At 37.2% G+C, this 25,098-nt stretch overlaps 2 protein-coding genes across 2 annotated transcripts in view; both read left to right on the top strand.

Annotated features, from left to right (window-relative positions):
• Window positions 1-10,566, top strand: part of fkbp8 (FKBP prolyl isomerase 8) — an 11,070-nt gene extending 504 nt beyond the window's left edge. The window contains exons 2-9 of the mRNA XM_082138052.1: window positions 1,213-1,496; window positions 1,684-1,853; window positions 1,996-2,084; window positions 4,498-4,718; window positions 4,801-4,973; window positions 5,179-5,256; window positions 7,168-7,302; window positions 9,573-10,566. Coding sequence (XP_081994178.1) covers window positions 1,226-1,496; window positions 1,684-1,853; window positions 1,996-2,084; window positions 4,498-4,718; window positions 4,801-4,973; window positions 5,179-5,256; window positions 7,168-7,302; window positions 9,573-9,659 — 1,224 coding nt within the window. The 5' untranslated portion in view covers window positions 1,213-1,225 and the 3' untranslated portion in view covers window positions 9,660-10,566. The remainder of the gene's footprint in view (window positions 1-1,212; window positions 1,497-1,683; window positions 1,854-1,995; window positions 2,085-4,497; window positions 4,719-4,800; window positions 4,974-5,178; window positions 5,257-7,167; window positions 7,303-9,572) is intronic.
• Window positions 10,567-11,839: 1,273 nt separating this feature from the next.
• Window positions 11,840-25,098, top strand: part of ell (elongation factor RNA polymerase II) — a 31,770-nt gene continuing 18,511 nt past the window's right edge. Inside the window, exons 1-2 of the mRNA XM_082138005.1 lie at window positions 11,840-12,039; window positions 23,837-23,881. Of these exons, the coding sequence (XP_081994131.1) occupies window positions 11,905-12,039; window positions 23,837-23,881 (180 nt within the window). The 5' untranslated portion in view covers window positions 11,840-11,904. The remainder of the gene's footprint in view (window positions 12,040-23,836; window positions 23,882-25,098) is intronic.

Raw genomic sequence — 25,098 nt, 5'->3', positions numbered from 1 at the left:
TAAATTGATGTATTTTTAATAATAATTAATTCTACAACAATTACGATTTCTTCAAAAATGACTACCGGTATGTTAATACCGTGTTGTTGTTGTTTTGCTCGTGTACCATAGTATAACGAGTAACTTACTTGAAGTATCATATAAATACTATGGATTGTCAATGAGGTAATTATTTGTTAGTACCATAGATCCATCACAGTATTTTTTATAATTAGCGTATTAACACTTCTAAATTGCACATTAATATATAATTTAATTTCAACAAATGTTTGTTGGACTATATTATTAGTATTCCATGATAAGTAGGGTTTCTTTTCCAAAAAGTACCATGGTAATACCATGTTTTTTTTGTTTTGTTTTTTCATGTGGCGAGTATTTGTAGTATCGCATTAATACAATGAATGAAATGTAAATACTCTAATCATTCCACAGCGTTTTTTAATTTTTTATAAGGGTTCATTTAGCCTATTATGTAATTTTTTACATTTTATTAGTAAATGTTAAAGTGATTTGTATTCTATATGATCATTTATTCATTTGAAAGGACAAATAATTAATGAGTCTTTTTGTTTCTGGAGTTACTTTGATTGAATTGGAAGTGGTATAAACAATTTTTGTTCCCAAAAATTCAATATAGGGATGCAGTTTCTTCGACGATATCTTGCTGAATGCTTTTGGGAGTTGAATGCCAATGGGAGTATGATAAACACTTTACACAATCTTTTTTTTTGTGTGTTAAAAAGCAATAAGTAAGCTTATATAATATGCACAAGTAGAAATGCTTGTGAAATTGGTAGATAAAGCTCAACCGCTGTTGGTTTATTATTTACAGAGATTGTTGGCGGCGAATGTGTTTGCTGATTTTTCTAGATTTTCACTGTATGTTTAAGGTCACGGGTTGACCTTTTCTCTGAAAATGTTCACCAAAAAAAAAAACGTTGAGCTTATCCTAGAAACGCATGTTACATAGTGCATAAAGGTGTGTACTGTGTATGCTAAACAATAGGTGGGAGGAAACATATTTAACTGTGAAACACAAAAGGAGATGTTTAGTTGTGGACATTCAAAAGTAAATTGAAACGACGCTGTTTTTTGTCTTTTTTTGGAGCTTGATTGTTTTGGTCACCATTCACTTTCATTATATGGAAAAGAGCAGCTTGGATATTCTGCTAAACATCTACATTAAGGAAACTTGTTATTTCTCTCCTGTAGAACGTGAGTCCAGATGGCCGACGGTGAGGTTGTGAGTGGCTCGGCTGATAACCAGGAGGTGGCGCCGTCGGGTAAGAAATCTGGACGTGCCTCGCTGCTCGATAGTGGTGAAGACTTTGAAATGTTGGAAGATGTGGAAGAGGATGTGGATGACGACCTCCCACCTTTAGAAGACGCAGGTGGAGGAAAGAAGAAAAACAATCCGACTAAAGACGCTACAAAAGCAGATGCATGTGCCGATCAAACCCCTTCTGCAGAACCGGAAGAGTGGCTGGATGTTTTAGGTACGTTTATTTTGGCAGCAATACCGTAATTAATTAATTAATGGAGATGAACACTATAATGGGCAAATATCCAGACCGATGGTGTAGTTAAGCACATTTTTCACTCCATATTCATGTATAGATGGTGGAGTGAAGTATGATGGTGATTTTTAGCTGGTTTTAAAACATTTTCTGTTTAAACGCACAGGAAATGGGCAGCTTAGAAAGAAAGTTCTGGAACCGGGAGCTGGTCCAGACAGCAGACCCCAGAGAGGCCAACATGTCACAATTCATCTTAAAACCAGTCTTACTGATGGAACTGTGGTAGAAGAGCTGCCAAACTTATCTTTCACTCTTGGGGATGGGGATGTCCTCCAGGTATTATTGTATTATATTATATTATATATTGAATTTTTTGAATATTGTCTTTTTTTTCTTTCTAAATATTACCTATATTATACATTTTCATATATGTATAGGCCCCTCAGTTATGATATGTTGTTGTTCCTGTTTTAATTAGGGTCTGGATCTCACTGTACAGCTGATGGAAATGGGCGAAAAGGCTTTGATTGAAGCGGGTGCTAAATACACGTATGGTGCCCTTGGCAGGTTAGATTCTATATATATATATATTTTTTTTTTTATATATAAAATTGTAATGTTTCAAATTATTGTTTAATATTTGTATAATAAAATAAATACTTTTAAATGCAGCCTTCGTGAGCATAAGAGACTTTTCAGAAACGGTAACGGTTTATATACAGTTGCGATCAAAATTATTCACCCCCTGGAGACTGTAACAATTTACAAATGTAAGCTTTTCTAAAGATACAGAGTAAAAAAAAAAATTTGCATATAATAATTGAATGGCATATTAAAAGTGATAATGTCAATATATAATGTAATGCTTTTGATTTGTAGGATTTTTTTGTAATACAGCTATGTCATAATTATTCAACCCCTTTTCAACACTGCTGGTTTTAAGTCACTTATTTGTATGGTATGGTACAAAATTGGGTAAAAGCTCAATTAAGCCTTTGGAAACTCTATAACAAAACTGAATTAGCTTGTGCTGTTACACATACATGCATTTAGCCCATGCATGTGCTAAAGTTGAGTAGCATATATGGCCAAGTCTGAAGAGCTCTCACAATAGCTATAGAACAAATTGTTTTATTTCATTACAAAGTCTATGGCTACAAGATTTCCAAAACACTAAAAGTTCCCAGAGACACAGCTGGCAGACTTATTCATAAGTTTACAATTTGTTGTACCAGAAGAAAAATCACAATATCATTAAGGGGAATAAAATGTTTGATCAGAGCAAATGAGAAAAACCCTCAATTTACTTGCAAGATGAGCTGATGCAGGACTTTACGTGCTTTTCCCAAACCACTGAAGTGACCTCGACGACCGGGTTAGCGGTAGCATTAGCCATCAGGCAAGTGTTATTTAAATAAACTCCTGATGCACTTACAAACTTTCCAATGCCTCGTTTTATGAGTACAGAACCTATTTGTACTACAGTATAAGTTTGGTACCATTCTGGTTATTATTAGTGGGGTAATTTACGAGATACATCCTTGGATCCATTAGCGCCTACACTAAGCCATTCGGCTGATATCTCTAAATAAGCTCTAACTTTAATAATGTTCGACCAAGGGAAAAAAAGCTTTTGGCTTGAGGTCATGGTGCGAAGGACCCTAGGTTGATTTTACTCCGAACCATCCCTTTAAGCTTGGCCTGTGCTGTCTTCAGATTTAAATCTGATTGAAAATATTTGGTGGAATTTGAGGAAAGCAGTGGTAACGTGAAAACCAAAGATTATCAGTTGAACTGGAAGCTTTTCCAAGCGAGCAATGGGCCACGATTTCAGTAGAGAGGTGACAGAAGCTTCTCAGCACTTACAGGCAGCGTTTATTGGAGGTCAGAAATCTTGGAGTAACAGTTGATGACCAGCTGACCTTCACAGATCACATTTCAAAGACGGCTCGATCATGCAGGTTTGCACTGCACAACATCAGGAAGATCAGGCCTTTCCTAACTGAGCATGCAACACAACTTATCGTCCAGGCCCTGGTCATTACTAGGCTTGACTACTGCAATGCTCTTCTGGCTGGACTTCCATCATGTGCAACTAAACCTCTACAAATGATTCAGAATGCTGCAGCTCGTCTTATCTTCAACGAGCCCAAGAGGGCCCACGTCACTCCTTTGTTCATCTCACTGCACTGGCTACCTCTCTCTGCTCGCATCAAGTTCAAGGCATTGATGCTTGCTTACAGATCCATCACAGGCTCAGCTCCCTCCTACTTTCACTCACTCCTACGAGTCTACATCCCTACCAGAAGCCTTCGGTCGGTCAACGAGCGACGTCTCGTGGTTCCATCACAGAGAGCCAAAAAATCACTTTCCAGAACATTCTCATTCACAGTTCCATGCTGGCGGAATGATCTCCCCACCGGCATCCGGATTGCAGAATCCATGACAACATTCAAAAAAGAGCTGAAAACTCTTCTCTTCCGTGAGCAATTAACCATATAAAAAAAAAAAGTATATATATATTTTCCTGTAAATTCTCGCTTATCGGGCTTATGCTAATCTGAATAATGCCTGAACTTCGTATTTTGAGCACTTCTTGCGTTGTTTTTTTGCCTCTTCACGATGACTTGCTTAATTTAGTCCCAATTTGTAAGTCGCTTTGGACAAAAGCATCTGCTAAATGACTAAATGTAAATAAAGAATAAAAGATTCTGCACAAAACTTGACTTTTGGGGTTGAATCATTTTGAACATGAATGTTTAGAGACAATTAGATTATTTTTTTTTTTTTCATTTCTCATCAACTTAACGTTCTCAGATGTGTATTAATAAACGTTCTATAATAGTTTACTGGTGCCTTTGTTTTCACTAGTTTGTTCTTGGCAGCAAAATGTCTTGCAGGTCAAGGGGGTTGAATAATTTTGATTGCAACTGTATGTGACATCGCAGCAATATCTTTCTGCGTTCCTCTGTTCTGTCAGCTCTACTCCTCCTGTGCCTCCTGATGCTGATCTCATCCTGGAGGTGCAGCTGTTGTCGGCAGATGACGCCCCAGACCTGGAGCTCATGCCGCCCTCGGAGAGAATCAGTTTGGCCAACAGAAAGCGAGAGCGAGGAAACGTCCACTACCAGCGCGCCGACTACGCCTTTGCCGTCAACTCATATGGCATCGCGCTACAGATAACTGAAGCCAGTTTCAGAGGTGATACTGCTTCATTCATGATTCATTTAGTTTATTTCTAAATACATCTGCAATTCGTCTGCAATCATTTGGTATCTTTTAGTGGATATCAGTCAACAAGAAGAGGAAGAACTTTTGGACATGAAGGTGCGATGTCTCAACAATATGGCCGCTGCTCAACTCAAGCTAGACCACTATGAAGCCGCACTGCGCTCCTGCGTCTCCGTCCTGGCGCACCAGCCAGACAATGTCAAAGCCCTGTTCCGCAAAGGCAAGGTTGGTTTCCTGGGTTCAGATGCGTATCATTTTCACTCACTCTCATTAAATAGTAATGCACTCCTGGTTTTGGACACTGCGAAAGCGAGTTGTTCGGTCATTTGGTTCCATTCAGGTTTCTGGCCACGGCAGAGGCGGGAGAACAAAAAGAACAGCTTGAGATGTGTTGAGATTAAAGAGTGCTGACATGTGTTTGTGTCTGCAGGTACTGGCTCTGCAGGGCAAGTTTGCTGAAGCCATTAAAACACTGAAAGGGGCCTTGAAGTTGGAGCCAAGTAACAAGGTAACACAAGGGACAATTTAACAGAACCGATTTCAGTAAACTGATATCGCAGCTGATAATAGTTTTTTTATATTATTTGTTTATTTATATATTTTATTTAATATTATTTGTTATATATATATATATATTATATTTTATTTGTTATATATTTTATTTAGTATTTGTTTGTTTATATATTTTTTATTTTTATATCTTATTTTTATTTTGTTTGATTTTTTTTTTAATATTATTTGTTATATATATATATTATATTATATTTTATTTTATATTATTTGTTATATATTTTATTTTATATTTGTTTGTTTATATATATCTTATTTTTATTTTGTTTGATTTATTTTATTTTAAATCTTATCTTATTCATTGAAATATTCAGAAAAATATAATATTTTATTGTATTTTTATATTACATGTATCTTTTTTGTCTCTGTTTTATTTTATCTAACTTTTTTCTGTATTTTATACATATCATAAATTGTGCTATTGAAAATTGGTATCTGTTGAAAACTACTATTTTATTTGACAAATTTTTTATTTCCTTTTATTTTTCTTTAAATATATTCCGGTAAATTGTGTTTTATTGAAAATTGGAATCTGTTGAGAACTACCGGTACTTGTGTAACAGGTCCAGAAACGTGCGTTTCTCATTATAACCTGCAGATGGAACCACAGACCCCCAAAAATAGCCTGTCAGCACACAGTACAAAGTGTTCAAAAACTCCTAGGATCGCGTTTCTTTCCGTGTCTATAAATAACCGGGTCCCTCTGCACACTTGCCATATCTAAAGCAGTGTTGGCCTGCTCTGCTTACACAGGCGGACGGATGAGGTTCCCTGTGTCCCACCATCTGACAGCTCCTGACTGCCACGGCTTTCTGCTGTATGACCAGCCTGCCACTGCCAAGCCACCTACGTCTGCACATTTACACCCCTCTCTTCTCATGTGACTGGCCTTTACAGAGGCTCCAGTACAGAATTCCTTAATCCACTCTGATCCCGTCTTGTCAGTTCGTCTTTACCCTACCTGTTTTTAGTCATTAGCCAGTAATTCAACTTTAGCGCTAATTAAACTAAATGGCAGGTTGTCATGGTATATTTTGACTTTGACTCCTGAAAGTCTACATTTTAGGTGCCATTCCCAGTCCTTGCTAATTAACAATAATGACAATCTGTGTAATTAGCAATAATTGTTTACCGTCATGTTTTGAGCTGTAATTTTGATGTTTGTAGGTTACTGCTTTGATTTAGCAGTGTTCTTTTATCATAATGCCATTTTTTCGTTTGCAAATGAATCATTCTTTAAAACAAATTGATAAACCTTTTTTTTTTTTTTTTTTACAGTCAATAATATGATCGATTCAGATTCACTTGAAGAATTTACACAACTTGAAAGAATCAATTTGTAAATGAATCACCTTACATTTGTAGTGATGACTCCAAATTATTTGGTTAACTAATAGTCTATAAACTGAATATAACAACTGTTCACATATATTGCCTGCACTGTCATTGGCTTAAACCAGAGTAGATCTAAACCTCTTCACTCAGCCATGGAGTGAATGAAGCTCAGGGGTCTTGATTATGAGGTCTTATAAGAGAAAACATAATGGAAATGTGAGTGACCCATCCATATAAAGGCACGTTTCTTCAGTACAAGATGTTTTCGCTTCTGCTTTTGTCTTCTGTGGCATTGCAGCTGATTTATGGAAGCATGTGAATGCGGTTTTAATCTTGAATTGGTTTATTCTTGAACTTTTGTGTAGGCTTTTACTCAATCTCCAACAGCATTGTCATGTTTAATCATTTGCGTACCGCCCAAATGTGTTGGTGTGCTGCAGTGAGCAAGTTTCATCAGCCTGGTGATTACCCCTCACACACACACTATTCATTCTCTCTGCCCTTTCCTCGGCAGACCATCCACGCTGAGCTGTCGAAGCTTGTGAAGAAACACTCTGAGGAGAAAGGAGCCGAACAGGCCATGTATAAAAAGATGCTGGGTAACCCGTCAAACGCCAGTGTGCAGAAACACCGTGCCAAGTCCTCATGGGTGAGAGCGTGAACTGCCCCTATTTAAACTATTTAACACTATGCACTGTTTGTTTATTTTGTTATGAGGTCGCATATCTGTTTACTCTCAACAGGAAGTGGGGTTTACAAATCATAAAGTGCACGTTTATGCCTTAACCTGTTAAAGGGATAGTTTATTTAAAAGAAATAAATAAATTGGTCATTATTTTATCACCCTCATGTTGTTCCAAACTTGTAAGTGATTGAATATGTTTTCACTTTTCTAATTTTAGTTAGTGTGTAATGTTGCTGTTTGAGCATAAACAACATCTGCGAGGTTATGACGCTCAAAGTCTTAAAAAATCACTTTTTAAGGACTACAACAAACAGCTTGTAGGGACTACACGACATTCCTCCCGGGTTAGTGACATAATGAACCCTAAAATGTACATAAACCCCGCTCCAGAACACGATTTATAGATTATCAAGACAGAATATGCTAATCAATGACTAGAAGATAACTACACATAAGCTACATAAATTCACCAACTAACCATTCAGAAACGTAGTCTGCATGTTGTCGCTTCTTCTTGAGTCTCTCCATCTTTCTGACTTCAGTTTGAACATAAAAGGCTAAGGCCACATCCACACGAAGCCAGAGCTTTCCCTATCCGATATTTTTTTTCCCCGTTCAAAAAAAAAATTCCATAAACTCGGCGTCGTCTCAAGAAATATCTGCGTACACACAAAACCACTGAAACCGACTCAAAACGATGTAGTAAACATGCCAGACCAGTATGTGGCGCTGTAATTCTGTCACAGACATGCACTAAAAACGGAGAAGAAGACTTAAAGCATGCGCATAAACCTTGCGCGCTGTATACTATGGCTGTATACAACAATAATATTAGGCACAGTAGCTTCTTTTTTTCTTTTCTTTTTTCTTTTCTTTTTTCTTTTTTAATCAAGAACTTTGTTGAACAATATGAAAAACCATAAATGTAGTTGCTGTGACTTAACGGTGTCTGACTAGTTAACACTTGGTGTGATGACATCATCGTTTCACAAAATGTACGGATTGGCCGTACACACGAAAACGCAAGGGCGGCGTTTTCAGATTTATCCACCTTGGGACCCGGTTTAAAAAAATAGCGGTTTCAGTCTCCGAAAACGCCGGATCCGTGTGGACGAAACGCCAATACAATAAAAAATGTATACGTATACAGCGAAACACGTCTCCGTGTGGACGGGCCCTAAAAGTTTGTGAAATTTTCAGTGCATGTCTGTGTGAGGTAAAATCACAAAAGCTGTTGAAGCTCCGCCCCCTGTGCTGGGAGCAGCAGCTCATTTGCATTTAAAAGGACGGACACAAAAACGGTGCGTTTTTGCTCACCCTCAAAAAGTGACAACTTTAACATGCTAAATAAAAATATCTGTGGGGTATTTTGAGCTAAAACTTCACAATACACACTCTGGGGACATCAAAGACTTATTTTATTCGAAAAGCGCATTATAACACCACTTTAACATTGAGCATGGAAGGGACATTTTTTTAACTTAACGCTGAGAATATATCATTGAGTTTGTGAGTGAGTCTAAGCAGATCAGTCAGATTTATGAATTAATTTACCAGCCCCTAAAGGGACATGTTAATGCAAATAAATGAGATGGAAGAAAACAATTATGTTTAAATTCTTTTGCGTTTGCTCACAAAACTTTTGTGTTCTCGCAAAAGTATTGCATTTCCCCCAAGAACTTTGCATTCTCTTGCAAAAATGTTGCGTTCCCCCGAGAAACTTTGCGTTCTCTTGCAAAAGTGTTGCGTTCCCCAGAGAAATTAAGTTCTCTCGCAAAAGCTTTGAAATCGTTTACCCTCCAATCTTATTATTTTCATTACAGTTTAGCGGCGGAATGTAAAAGATTTACGAGAGAATGAAAAATCATTAAAATATCAATTTTCTCCCATCTAATTTGTTTTCCTTTCACCATGTCCTATTAGGGGCTCCGTACAAATAATTCATTTGAGGCGTTTATTTTCTGTTATCTTGCTACAAATCGGCCTTAATGTTTTATTGACGAATCAAATTATTCTGATTCTCCAGTTTACCTCAATGACTCAAACCTCACTGGAGCAGAAAATGATCAGCGAATAAAATATTCAATTTTGATTTGTTCATCACACAAAGCTTTCAAATGACTTTGAGAAGGAACAGAAAAATAAACAGGTTTAAAACCACAGGGTGAGTAAATAATGACCAATTTTAATTTGTAATAAATATTTCTTTTAATCAAGTATTTCTCTTTTTACAGAGTCTCAGCTGGAAGTGGCTTTTTGGGGCTACAGCCGTCGCGATTGGAGGTGTAGCTTTGTCGGTTGTCATCGCAGCTAGAAATTAACCGAAATGTACTGTGACGTGATGGATGACGTGGTGCTCAAGACTTTGAGCATGCCAAGCCCTCAAAACACCTTACTGACCTTTTATAAAATATAAGTGAAAGTGAACTGGTTGTAAGTTCTGTTGCCCTCCATCATGCTTTAGAGGTTTTAAATGGTGTTCACTTTTTACTTTCAATGCATGAAAGATCAGCTGGGAAGAAATAGATGTGAGAAATATTATATTATTCCTATATATGTACAGAAAGGATCCTAGTTATAATGAAGAAATGTATTGATGTACAGAATGATGCTCTTCAGGTTGTTGGACACAGTTGTGTTTTGCTTTAGAACTCCGACTACAAAAAACATTTGTGAAGTTCCGTAATCTTATTTTGGTGAACTGAAACTCGCTTGTGAACAGTCTTGAACATTCAAGAATATGATTGTACGCCTTTTCTTTTGCAGTATCTACAGGCATCTTTAGCTTCTGATGCAAAAGAAAGACAACACTATTTTAAAAGTCCTTACACTGATGTGGTACGTTTTCACACTTTCTTCCCATTTATAGGCTCCAAAATATCCCTGGGCCGGTGTTAAAGACGTAAAATGTCTGATTCTCAATAATATTTCCATATTTTCGTGACCAAACACTGCAAGGAAGGTCATACGGACCTTTTCGGTTGATATTTTTCAGCTTCTACAAGAATTCTGTGCATTTAATTTGAATTATTTATTTAGGATGAACAGATGTGTGTTGTCACAATTTTTTTCATTGATCCTTATGTTGATTGTCTCAGTTCTCCATTCCATTTTTTTTGTAGTACTGTTAACTTCCAGCATTCCCCTTAAAGTTGTTTTGTAAATCCTAAAATATACTTTTGCACTCTGTTCATATGGTTGCAAATAAAGTGATTTCTTGAAAATGTTTCTATGAATTCTAGATTTGCATCTACTGAAAATATTTTTGGTTTAAAGGTAACAAAAGTGAACTGTTAACATCATAATAACAGTACAATGGTTCTTTGCACGCGCTGTATTATTAACTAAGTACCATAATACACATTTATGACGTATGGATTCGATGTGAACGTTAATGAACATATTTAACACGTGCGTTCTGATGAAATGAAGAATGTATTTGAAGTGCATAACATCCTCGACCTCATCCCTTTCGTTGTAGTCTTGTGGGGCATTCCCTATGCATGGGGGTTTTTTTCCAGACATTGACGTTATTCTGACGCAATTCTGAGTGTGAAGCGTTCGATCCAAAACCTTCCCCCACCCCCAACCAAGAGTTTTCCAGCGTACAAAAACACTGCCAAACATGATCAAATCAAAATTGCTAAACATATACGTTTGTCTTATTGTTGATATATATTTGGAAAATAAGGACAGAATAGTGCTTCAAAGCTCTTTCTAATGACGCCATTCATCTGTCATTTCTAGCGATGTCCAGTCAGTGCATGAAAGAATTGTTCGTTCGAGTCAGATCTTTTCAGTGAAACGGTTCGCAACGATTCGTTCATTAATTGGACTGAATCGGTCTAAGTGGATCTCGAGTCAATAATTCTTACTCAAATCCACTCACTCAAAGAACTATAATGGCAAAAAAAAAAAAGTCAAAATTAAGTTACTTTAAACTAAACTTATGTTTATGGCGTGATTGTCTGTTTTATTAATGTGCATAACAGCGACTTTTCAACTAAAAGTAAATCAATTTTAGTTTTGTGTAGCCAATTATGTAAATAAGATTTAGGATCTAAACAAGATTAAAAAAAAAAAAATCTTAATCCCAGCAAAAATCTGAATCGAGACATAAACACCCTTAATAATAAAACACAATTGTTATTAACAGCAGTATGTTCCTGTGGCTTTTATAGCTTTTTTTATTTATTAAACCGTACAAAATATCAAAGCATTAAGGCAATACAGATAGACATGGAAACAGCAAAACAAAGAAGACGAAAAGATACACAGATACAAATGTGTTGCGTTTTAGAGCTTATAATATATCAGTAACCACATAAAAAACAGCAGAACCGTTTTCGAATCGGTTCTTTGAAAAGATCTGCTCGAAAGAACCGAATCGCGGAAATGAGCCAGACTTCCCATCACTGGCCATCCCTCTTATGATTACCCCGAAGCCACGCCCCCTCCCGCCTGTACGTAATTCACGCCTCATGAATAATCATACCCTTCCCTCACTCGAGCTGCTTGTTGCGTTCACGGCAGAGGCGCGTGAGCGTGGTGGGAAATGCGAGCAAGATGGCGGCGTTGAAGGAGGAGCAGTGCTACGGACTGTCCTGTGGAAGAGTGAGCAATGGCAGCAACATCTCCGTCTATCACGTCAAGCTGACTGACAGCGCGCTGCGAGCATTTGAAGACTACCAGAGCAACAAGGTAAGACGCGCGTCGACCGCAACGCGAGGCTGGATAAACATTGCTAACAGGCTAACACAGTGAGCAGAAGGCGACAGTTATTTCCCTGCCTGACAGCAAATCACCCTCTCAGCTGAACAAATTCCCCTTAAAGCGACCAGGAACTTTGTGTGTAGCAAACCAATCCCTGTCATTTGCTGTCGTTACCTTCCTTATTTAACTAAGCAGTTCGTACACTAACGAAACCATTAATTAAAACCTACAGCAGGTAATTAAAAAAACAGATATAACTTGTTATGTGTTGGTCTGGTGGCGGACAGTCTAGTTTGGTTTAAAGCAACTGGGTTCACAGGTTCTTGGAGAACCTGGAAATGCCTGAGAATTGTAGGATTGCGATTTACAGGTCTGGGAAAGTCATGGAAATTCCAATAATGAATAGACATTTTTTTTTTCTAGTTATGTTGGCTCTCAACCAGGGGCCCAGAAAGGGACCACAAGATGACTTAATTGCTAAGTTAAAGATCATGAAAAAGGAATTCAAAAGGTTGAGAACCACTGATTTAAACTTTTTATTTTATTTTATTTGGCCCTTTTTAATGTTTCAATAATGAAATATCAAATGTAACTTGAAATGTACTTTTTAAGACATACATGCGCATATATAGGCTATATATGTATATGTATGTATTTATTTATTTATTTAGAAAAGGGACAGTGTACATTAACTAACATTCATAAATGTAAATGTACCCAAATTAGCCCGAAGGCTATATATATATAATATATATGTGTGTGTAATCAGTCTTCATATTTTATTTTAGTTCATTAGTCAATTTTCTAATAAAATGGACATTTGTCACAGTGGAATTAAACCCATTAATTATCATTTTTAAAATTTGATTTGTTTTTAATATGTGTATTGGCCATTTTTACAAGCCAACAAGCTTCTCTAAAAAAAAAAGAAGATAAAGTAATGCAAGGCAGTCAAGGGTTTAACTGAACGTATGACGTTGCATTGATAACATTTGTTTGTTGAATATAAAAGTCCTAGTTTAAACCAGAAACGAGTGCTTAATGTAAGCTGTAGAAGTTTGGATAAGATATGAAAGATGCTGCTTTCAGCCTATGAGCCCGAACCAATTGTTTCTATTTTAAACCAGCCCTGCTTCTAACTTGTATTCAGCAGTTTTAAGTGTAATTTGAACCCACCAGTTTTAGTTGGACGCTGTTTTCCACATTGCAAAGCAGTGAATCTGTGTCTTTGAGAGATTGTGAGTTGTTAATGCCATTGGAATCTATCATGAATGAGTGTAAACATGGCTGCCACATCTTCAAGAAGCCCAGTTGAGTGTCCACTCATCTGAAAAGCAAATATTTTAATATTTTTGAGTTGAATTTTTTGGTTTGGGTTCTCAGCTTTTGGATGAAAGGATTGTGAACTCTTGCAGATACAACAGGTTGGTCAGGTGGATGATATTTGTTAATAACATGCATTGATTTGTCTGCGCTGTTTCAGATCTAAGGAAGACCCTCGGGTTGCACGGTTCATGTTTGGTAGAATAAAGCGAATGCAACTCGATCCAAAATTCAACAAAGGCCAAGACTCTCCGTATTCAAACTGGAGTGGAAGTTGAGTCACACTTCTGATGATGTCAGAAAAAAGGGATTGTAGGAATAAAATTACAACTTTCGGCCTACTCCCAAGCCGTTTGTAACAGTTGGATAAAATAGTGAATGTCAGCTTCTCTAAGTCTGGTTTAAGTGTTCTCTTATGCAGTGATTAATATGGCGTATTCTTTAGATGTGATATGTGAAACTCAAGTCGACTGGCTACATGTGACACTGTGAGGGAGGCTGAAGCTTTGCTGGAGTATTTTTAGCTTTCAAGCAGAGTGCATAAATGCTACTTGTAAGTTTAGAGTAGGATAGTCTTCTTTTGATATATTTGCATATGTACTTTTGCTTTTATTGCTTAGGGCATTTTGGTTGCTCATGAGAAACTTGTCTAGATGGTCATTTAATTTTTTCTAATAATTTTTTTGCTTTTTTATAGCTATCACACATTTAAATGTGTTCGACTCAACTGTCCTATGAAGAGCTTGTTGATTTGAAATGTTGCAACATTCTTAAAAGTAGTTTAATGCATCTGTTAAATCCTTCGTCTCGTGTTTTGAAACATGTTGGCTACTTATGTGACCGGTGTTGTGTAACATGCACATACTTTGACGTTGTATTTAAGTACTTACTGCATTTCACAAACTCTATGAATCCTATCTGCTTATGACAGCATAACCTTTTCCAAATGGACTGTTATGAATAATATATATATATAAAAAAAATTAAGTTAATGTGAACCTCTAAATGTGTAGCCTTAAATAATTAATAATTTAAGTTATTGTTCTGTTGTTTAAAGCATATACAAATTGTGTATACGTAACTTGTGTATGTATGTATGTATGTATATATATATATATATATATATGTATATATATATATATGTATATGTATGTATGGATAGATAGATAGATAGATAGATATACGTATGTGTCTAGAGAGAGAGAGAGAGAGAGAGAGAGAGAGAGAGAGAGAGAGAGAGAGAGAGAGAGAGAGAGAGAGAGAGAGAGAGAGAGAGAGATGGAGATAGAGAGATTGATAGATAGATATACGTATGTAGATAGATAAATAGAGAGAGAGAGATAGAGAGCTAGATAGATATACATAGATAGATAGATAGAGATATATATAGTTACATATGTATAGATAGATAGATAGATATAGATAGTTACGTATAGATAGAGATATATATATATATACGTAACTATATATATATATATATATATATATATACACGTAACTATCTATATCTATCTCTCTCTCTCTCTATCTATTTATCTATCTACATATGTATATCTATCTATCTCTCTATCTATCTCTCTATCTCCATCTCTCTCTCTCTATCTATCTATCTAGACACATACGTATATCTATCTATCTATCTATCTATCCATCTATATATATATATATATATATATAGTTACGTATGTCTAGAGAGATAGAGATAGAGAACAAGTATTTGATACACTGCCGATTCTGCAGGTTTTCCCACTTACAAAGCATGTAGAAGTCTGTAATTTTTATCATAGGCACTCTTCAACTGTGAGTGACGGAATCTAAAACAAAAATCCAGAAAATCACATTGTATGATTTTTTTTAAAGTAATTAATTAGCATTTTAATGCTACTTACTCATCAGAGTGATGATCTTCCAGCTCTTGTTTCAGCTGTGCGCTCCTATTCTATGGCGCGTGGTAAATCAAGACTAACGGTGGCACTTTTTCATAAACATACTTGGTATAGTTTGGACTTTAACTAAAACAAATTTGCTTGTATTCTGCTAGACCTTTTCAGTGATATATGACTGTTATGTACCGTGATTTTACAGATCACATTTTCATGTAAAGCAGTTATTTTTTCACGCTATGAAAATAGAGCACTTCTAATATGTCAGCAAATTTAAAAGGACTTGTTACGTGATGGTCATATTCCCTATAATTACTGTAAAGCCGAGCTTCTAAGCTTTAAAGGGGTCATCGGATGCCCATTTTCCACAAGTTGGTGTGATTCTTTAGGGTCTTCATGTAAAGTTTGTAGCATACATTGGTTCAAATTCCTCAATGGTTGTGTAAAACGGCTCCCTTTTTACCTCCTCAAAAACAGCTCTGTTCACAGCGACTCGTTTCGGTGCATGTCTCTTTAAATGATAATGAGCAACTGCTCACCCCACCCCTCTCTTCCATGGGGGGTGTCACACAAGACGGAATCTGCCTTGGTGAACAGTATACAAATGTCTGAGGGCGGATATATGCTAATATGGGACAGTGGTCGTGGGCGAAGCATGAGCAATATGACATCATATTGCTCAGAAAATCTAAATGGCTTGATTATTGAGATTGTTTAGACTTTTTGAGGACTAAAAAAGGAGTGAATGGATTTTTTTTTTTTTCATTGTATGGTGGTTGTCCACACTGCAAAGACACATTTATATGCAAACACCATATAAAGGTGAATTTTGCATCCGATGACCCCTTTAAAATTACGCCTATTTTGTGTAGGTTAAGTACCCTGATAACTTAGCAGCACCCCCGCTTCGGATTCAGAGGTTACGGTTAACAATTAATTGATAGTTTTTTTTAACAATTCTTTATGGGAATCTATAGGAATCTGTGTGTATATAGATTATTTTATTCAGACATTTATATGAATATTTAATATCAGTGCATCTTTAGTGAAAATCATAATTTTGACCTCTTAAGCCCAGGACACACCAAGCCGGCGTCAAAGAACTAGTGGCGATGAAAGCGGACTGTTGTCGCCTCTCATCAGCTGCGTTTCGGTCAAAAAGCTGCGCTTGAACACACCAAAGGGACTGGAGGTGATTGTCAACTAGAACGTGCATTCTGTGCCTTTGTCTTTGTCATATAAATATGTCTATATCAGCTGGTATCAATAATCTGTTTTTGTCATTTTTAATATCACTCTTCATTCCAGTTGGGTTATTGTATTATGAAAATTGTCTGCATTCGAATTCTCGCTTTCATCACTTTTATTGTCGTGCACTGACTCGTTCACTAAGCTGAACAGCCAGTCAGAGTTCTCTCACCGACGGCCTAACGCAGATTCAGCATGCTGAATTGTCCCCCCAAAAAAAACAATGGCGTCTGACAAGAGCGGAAAAAAATAAGCCAACCAATGCTCAAAAAACGGCATTGCCCGACGGCCAACCTTCAGCTTTGTGTGTCCCGGCTTTTAGAAAAGTAATAGCTCGTGTCCTCATTAAGTTACATGATTTGAGGTCTCGTTCATGTCTGGCACAGGAAACTTTGCTTAAAGGGGTCCTATTATGCCCTTTTATAAAGTTTGTAGTTTTGTTTTTGGGGTTTACTAGAATGTTTTCATGCTTGATTGTTCAAAAAATTTATTTATTTTTTACATTTAACATTATTACTGTTCCTCTCTCCCAGTGTGGCTCGAACACTCCGATTTCGATGAAGCCCCTCCTTCGGAAATACGAAATGTGCTGTGATCGGTTAGCTGGCCCAGTGTGTTGTGATTGGCAGCACTTAGCGCGTGTTCGGGAAATTAGTGCTCCTCCATAACTGCAAGTTCTTCTCTAGTGTAAATATTACATATGGCGTCAATTTCAAACCAATTCGAGCCAGATTCAGACCCTGACAATGTTAATGAGCAGGAGGATTGTGCAGAACTGATTTCATGCACAAAACATGCAAGCATGGATTTCACATGTTGTTTCAGAGTGGTATGTTTTTGTAATGTTCTTATACATTATAGATGCGATGTTATCCACCATTTAATCGTGATATTTGTCGGAAAACTAAGGTGATACAAACCGTAAAGGATCAAAAAAATCTTCTTCTTTTTTATGCTCAAACAGCAACATTTCCACTTTTTCAACTTTAGTTTAGTAATAGGACCCCTTTAATTCAGACAAATTCTGATCACAAGGAACCATTTTTCGCACCTGCTAGTGATGGCCAGATTGCATCACGTGTGCATCTTAGTTACCTGTGGAAAAAAGTAGATTGTGTCTGTCGCATCTTATCAATACTGTATAAGGATAAGAGCTGGGCCTACCTCTTTGGTTCTTGGTGCTTGATGGAGAGAAAAACAGTGATAATCAGAATGACTTGGCTCTGCAAATAAATGGGTCAGCCATTTTACGGGGCCGCCCTGGCCTGTTGTTTGAACGCAATAGGGAAATGTGTTGTGGCATCTTGGTTAACTTCATCACACTGTTGCTTTTTCTGTTTGTTGTAACTGAACTTATCCAACAAAGAGTCGTCGCACCGAAAGCAAAAATTGTTTTCAAAGTCTCCTTAAAATGATAGTTCACATGAAAATGTTTGGATGACATGAGAGGGACACAGAGCTTAAATTTTCAAGTTATGTCGTCATTAGTGATCCGGCGATCATGATTTTTCATGGCCAATTCCGATTTTTACAAGCAAATTGTCCGATTCCGATACCAGTTGCCAGCAAATTTCTTTTGGAGCGGTTTCTTTGATTACCGCTGTACAGAAAGCAGTGCAGCGCTTATAAACTACTTTATACTGAGGTAAGAGGAAAAGAAAAGGCCATCGAAACTTTTCGGAAGATTCCCATCAGAGATACATTCATATATAAACCCCCACCCCTAATTCAATATTTATTTTTCTTCCTATATTTTGAGCATTTTGAGCTTGCTGTGTGCCTGGTACAATATTTGCTCTGCTGGTGCGTCTGCGTTCTCTTCGCGTCTGTCTTCAGCGTGTCCCATCTCTGGCCTGTGTTAACGTCCTGTTTACAGACTTTGCAATCATTTCAAATGATCGAAATATTACAATGCAGTTTGTCCGGAGTAGAAAAGCTTTTTGAAAACGCTCTTCAAAGTGGATGCATTTGAAAACGCTGTTTTCACAGATTAGTGTGGACTGTGAAAACGGAGGTATTTGAAACCGATGACGCATGTTTAGTCATGTGACGCATATTGTACCAACAGATATTCATGTTTATTACCAGTATTGTGCCTGTTGTGTGCTATTCACTTTCACACAGTTGCTAAAATGTTACTTTGCACACACATCATATCACAATCCTGCAAAGATGACAGAAAATGCACTCGCATTTGCTGTCCTCCGGCAATACATGAGCAGTTTTAGAGCATATGGTTACTGAGTGCGACCTGGACGCAAGCTGAACACTAGCATTTCAGTTGAACTGCATAAAATACACACTGAAACTCAACAGCAGAGAAATGTTAAGTTTCTTTTTCGGATGAAGTAGGCCTAGTTATCAAGGGCTGAAACCATTGACATCAATATTTTGGCCAAAATATTGGGCTGAATATTTTCAGTTGCTTAAATTGCGGTGCATAGTATAAACAATGATTTTATTTATAAGGTGTTCAGATTTAGTCCCTTTGCTATCAAATTGACATGTTGATGGTGAAGAGAGAATCAAATTAGACTCGATTTGCCATCAAAAGGAAGTTGGAGCCTTGGCACAAAGTCTTAAGGTGTCAATAGTTGAAGTAATTCAGAGGTTGTTCTTGGATCACGGGTTGGCCGTGTGAGTTTCTACATTACGTTCCTCTGAGTCCACGGCTGTTCTCTGGAGAGTAGCCTGTAGAGATGTCTTCGGTCAGGAGCCTGCAGAAACCGTCATTAAAGTGACATAATGATCTTGAGAATGTTTATCTACTCCTTCATGGATAAACTACATTACATGGTGGGTGTTTTGCCTCCGCATTTGGTGTCCGGTGTTATCGACCAACGTAATGGCTTAAGTGACACTGGAGGGCAAGCACAAACAGCAGAGTCTTTACTTTCCTCTTAGTTTGCACTTTTTTTTGCAGTTCCACAGGTGACTGCCATCGATTTGTTGTCTCTCAAGCGATAGCCTTATCTGACTGGTTCCAAGCCTGGTGCTTAAACGAGTTCACAGGTAGTTTAAAAGGAATAGTTCACCCCCAAAATTTAATTACTCACCCTCATGTTGAATGACTTTATTTCTTTTGTTGAACACCAAGAAACATGTTTATCAAATTATCTGACTTTTAAGCAGTATTACTAGTAGCTTATTAGCTAACACATTTTTTTCAGTAGTGTAACTATTATTTTTCTTTAAAAAAATCTTTATAAATGTACCCTTTCCAGTAATGAGAATTTCTGACAGATGGCTTTGGGAAATCTGAATCATTTCATTTAATCAGTTTTAGTGAATCACTGTTCGGATAACTCATTTTAATTGGGTAGTCCAAACATAGATTTTCTGATTCATTCCTCTGTAGAGTTCACTAAAGTCTCCTTGTGTCATTGTATTTTCTTCATCGCATCATTGTTAAATACTGCTGTTTATTCATATTTTTGGTTCAATGTTTTGAGTTTGCTCATCCTAATAAAGATTGTTTTTTCTAGTAGTTGTATAATGTATTTATAATGACATGTGGCCAAGATGTCATTCTAATAACATGAATTCAGACCAAGCCAGTTTAGTTTTGTCCATTTGTGCTACTTGATGAGCCATTCTTCACAGCATTGATCGCAAACCTTGTTGCTCAACCTGACTGCAGTAGGATGGACTGGATTCACGTGGAGGTCAGCCACTGTGTCATGGATATTTAAGGAATGCTGATTCTACATTTTTCAATGCTGAAACTAGGGCCTGGGAAACCAAAATTAGTGCCAAATATGACTCTGAAATGTCAGGCTGTCATGAGACCACTGCACTTTGTGTTGAGGTTCATTTTGACCTTTTTTTATTTTTTTTATGCTGTTAAACCATTTCACTCCTCACTATGATTGAATTTGCATATTGTGGATTAAAGGTCATATTTCAAACCTGGAAATAGATCATGCTCATTTAAAAACAAGTTTTTCATTAATTTTGCTGTTATGAGTCCTGGTGTCCTTGCTGAATCACTTCCACAGCTTTGGGATGCTTGAAACTGATGATGATTTTGTTATAGGGACTGGTATTATAAATCTAGAGGTAAAAATATAGAAATCTAATTTATCGATATGCTGCTTACTACACAGCTATTATTATACTGGTCAACCAATCACTTATGAGTCATGTTCGAGGTCAAAATGTCCATATCTGTGCATATCTAGCGTTGTCCAAAATTGGTGCCGGTGCTCCGCCTAGATCCGTGTTGTGTGATCCGCTGGGGTTCCGACTGTGAGTGTTGGTCCGGAGCCATCCTCTGTCCCAAGGTTAGCTCTGTGGAACGTTCTGGGCTCGTGTCCCAGTGAATAGTGACATGTCAGCAGCCCATTCAAATGAACAGGCTGAGGGTTGCACTCTTTTTAGGGCTGTGGAGAGAGACCGACTCGGGTTGTTGCCTGTATTTATAACGCTTTTGAGATCTGATCGTCATGTTTATCTCTTAAATGTATTTCAATTGATCAAGGAACTAACAGGCCTGGACAATAAGGATTTTTTTTGTGTGTGTAGTTCAGACGTTCACATATTCAGCCTTTTCCTTGACCCCATATTTTATTACAATTATTTTTTTTTCAAAAATAGTTTAATCAGAAAATAATATGACTGAGATTTTCTAAAAATGATCATTTTATTTTTTTATTGTGAATAATTTGTATAGATTCCATAACTTTTTGGCCTCCCATTGACTGACCTGAAATACTTATACTCTGACCCCAGGCCGTCAGATCATCCTTATTGTTGAGCCCTAAAGTAATAAACTCTTCAGCCTTCACAACCAGGCCTAATTATCATCTGTTGCAGTTCATATGAATCTGAATTGATGTATTACATGCATACGACTCGACATTGTCCGTATAGAATATACATTAAGCTAATTTTTCCTGTGTCCTGACTTCTATGAATGTACAGATGCCGGTAATTACTATTGCATTGGATTTTGCCATTCACCGCCTGTGCCTGCAGTGTAATGTCTTCATTACACGTGCATCTCAGTCACAGATGGAATCAAAAGGATGATTTATTCATTTCCTGATGTGACCCAGAACCCCATGGACCGAGCACAGCGCTTCAATGCATTTGTACAATTTGCCAAACTAGATGAACTGAGCCATGATGACATGCTACTGCAGTCTCACGATTTGAGCTCGTGACCAGTTTTACGTCTGTACATTGTCAATATTTTAAATGTTTTTAGAAAGCCGGATTTGGATGAGTTTGCATTACCTGCTTTGTGACTTCGGCTAGATTCAGCCAGTCGTCATGTTGACTCTTGAATATTCTCGCAGGGATAAAAAGGTGAAAAGCTTAAGATGAACTGTACAAACACTGATTATACGTTCAGCTGGTGTGAAGGCCTGATACTTAGATGTTACAAAAATTTTAGTGCAAGTCGCGTTGGCCGACGTATAGGACATGCTAAGAACTTGGGCTGCACAATTTGAGGGGAAAATTGAAGTTGAGATTATTTATTTTAAATTGCGATCTGCAATGCAATTTTCTTTGAGCTCCAGGTTTGCTGTACTTGTTTGTAGGGCTGCACAATTTGGCCAAATTTTTTTTTTATATATATCAATGACTATACAGTAATAAGTTTAAATAATTAAACTAACATACTAATTATGTCTTCATTTCAAACATTAAGCCATTGAGCTTTCTTTTTTTTTTTTTTTTTTACTGCAAGGTTAAGGGCCGTTCACACAGAACTACATTTTCTGTGTCACTGCGCTACTTTTCCAAGTAAACATGCGCTAGATGGATGTCTTTAACCATTAAGTTTGTGTGTAATATCCTTTGCTGTCTGACGCAGTTTCTTTTTTTTCTTCGTCTCTTTCATCCATTGACCTGCATTATGATTAATCGTTTGGCCCTAGCATGAACTGTTGCTCAATGGTCTATTCTACCTTTCAGGTCAACTACTGTCATGGACTGAGAAAACTAAACCTTTTGAGCAAACACTAAACCCTGATTATCAGTAGTAGTGATGATAGATTAACAAACGCAAATAAATGTGAAAAATGGGTGGAATCTGATTGGCTGCCTGATTTTGTCATTATAACAAGGCTAACATCTTTATCACTCAAACACCTAGTTCTCTTTAATGGTATAATCTTTTAGTTTCCCTTTTTTCTCCTCAACGGCATTATCTGAGGAAGGAAGTGCGACATGTTTTGTTTACACTCGGTGGTTTGAGAAACGCTTCCTTCCAAGAAACGAGCCCACAGTGACTGGTGCGACTACCCAGACAAGATGTTCTCAGACTCCTATGTCGCGCATTTTACGGAATTTTATGGAATCAGACGTTTCCAGCTCATCTACCTCGCTAATTGGCACCAAAGCACCTTGTTTGAGATTCAGCCATTTGATTGGCTGATTGAATGGACCAGAACAATTGGCCTTTTCCAGCTCCAACATTAACGTTATAAGTGCTCGCGTTCAGATTGTTCTGTCAGCCCCAGATGAATCTAGTGTGTTTACTGAAATTGCTTTGTTGATGAATACTTGTCTATAAAAGATGCGTTATTTAGTATGAAGTGGGTCGTAGGTGGCACGATTGCTTTAGACAATGATGGCCGGAGCTGAACCCTTCATATTCAAGTTGTCTGCGCTACTCAAGGCCATGTAGCCGATGTAGTTCGCTCCAGTACGCAATTACTCCAGAACGCTCTATATAAATGTCATAAACAACTAGCCTTTACTGAGTGCCATGGGTTTGATCTGATGACATTGTGGGGGGTTTTTTTCTTTTCTTTTCGTTTTCTTGGCACATGCTCCAGTCTTTTGAGTGCCTGCTGAAACTCTGCTCTTGCCCGGGCTAAAGCTCTTTATATTGGGAAACAAACCACATGGCTCAAGCGAGGAATTACTTGTAAAGCGTCCTCTTATTGCACTTGCACGTCCTGTATTTGAAATCTGAAATACCAGACGTGGTTTCGGGAGTGTATTATGGAGCACTTTGTAGAGCTTTTCTAGTGTTGATCAAACGGTCTGCATGTTTATTGGTGTTTGATTCCTTCTTGAAGTATCTGAGAGCATCTTGTAAATTTAAACTCTGCTTTGAGTAATGGAAATGCCAGTGCTTGTCAGCTTAAAATGAATAAAACATATCTGGTTATGATTCCTCATTTTATAATTTCAAAACCATGCGCCATCAGCATAAAACAATAAAATATGTATATTATATTTGATTACTATAAATCTATATGTATATATGTGGTATATAAATAATGTGATCACAATATAATTATTTATGCACACTTTATAATTATATATTTGACTCTGATTTCTCATATGAATAATTTATCTTGTTTGTTTTGCAGGGCCTGACTGCTAAACCACTAATAGGATTCACAGGAAACCAAGGGGTGAGTATGCACAAAATGTTCAACCTTTTGTTTGGGGCCATAAACCACTTGAAACATTGATTGTCATGTTCCATCATGGAGCCACAGACCTTGTGTGAACCTGGGATTCTCCCCAGTTAATGTGAAGTGTCCTAGTTGTGTAGGTAATACGGAAACAGTTGACTGTGTAGCTGGAAGTCATCACATCGCAGTAACCACAGTATCCTCTGCTGACTGTTGCAAAATCAGCGGTGAATCCATGCCAAGTCATAGACAGCCATTGGTGTAGATCTCCAACTCTTCAAAACTGACAGTGGTCGGGACCCATTTTCTCAGACATACTGTACAGGAAGTGGTTGACGACAAATGAATCCCCCTCTTCTGTTATCAAAACCCACTACGTGATTTTTGCACACCTAGTTTTGTTTTTTTCACGCACTCTTGCTCAACCCAGACCTGACAGCAAATGGCCCAGTAAATGTTCATGTTGCTGTTATCTACATATGTTGAAGAATGTGGTTTGTCTGCCTCGCACTGATTTCAGAAGGCATGAAATCAAAATTGACCCCTATTTACTTTGTTAGTGCACTAGTCTTGTGGTGAACTATTCATCTGTGCTGATCAAGTTGATTCACACATTTTTTTTTTTTTTGTTATCTTTGATCAAAGTCTGAAAATGTACTTCCCCTCTAGAATGGCCTTTCTTGTCAGTCTGCTGCGAGCTTTGACAATGAGCTGAATGAAACGCCCTCTTTTCTAGATCAATCAATTCCCAGCAGGAAAAGACAAGCCACGCCCTCTATTTTTTTTCATTTAATATTCAGTTTCACTCAGAAAAATGTCACGGTACTAAAGTAAAGTTGGTCGCCTGCAGAAACATGACTGCTTCTGTCCTAATGATAAAACTTGCAACAATTGCTGTTTAAGGCGTATGTTTCCCAGACATTTAGCCAATAAACTGACAAATTTACTCAACCTCACGTCTTTCGAAACCGATATTACTTTATTTCTTCAGTGGGACACACACGGAGAAGTTTAGTAGAATCTACAGGCTGCTTGTTTACATAATTCTGGCCAATACCAATAAGCCAAGTATAACTTTCATGTTTTGATCGATAACCGATAAATGTCTATTAAAAAAAACTGTACTATTTCATTTAAATAAAGCACAAAAAATGTTATATATATATATATATTTATACTACAGGGCCGTTGAATGCTTGAATCTGATTGGTTGA

This window comes from Leuciscus leuciscus (assembly GCF_965113295.1).
Source record: "Leuciscus leuciscus genome assembly, chromosome: 15".
Taxonomy (NCBI): domain Eukaryota; kingdom Metazoa; phylum Chordata; class Actinopteri; order Cypriniformes; family Leuciscidae; genus Leuciscus; species Leuciscus leuciscus.
This window is presented reverse-complemented; position numbering and strand designations above follow the sequence as displayed.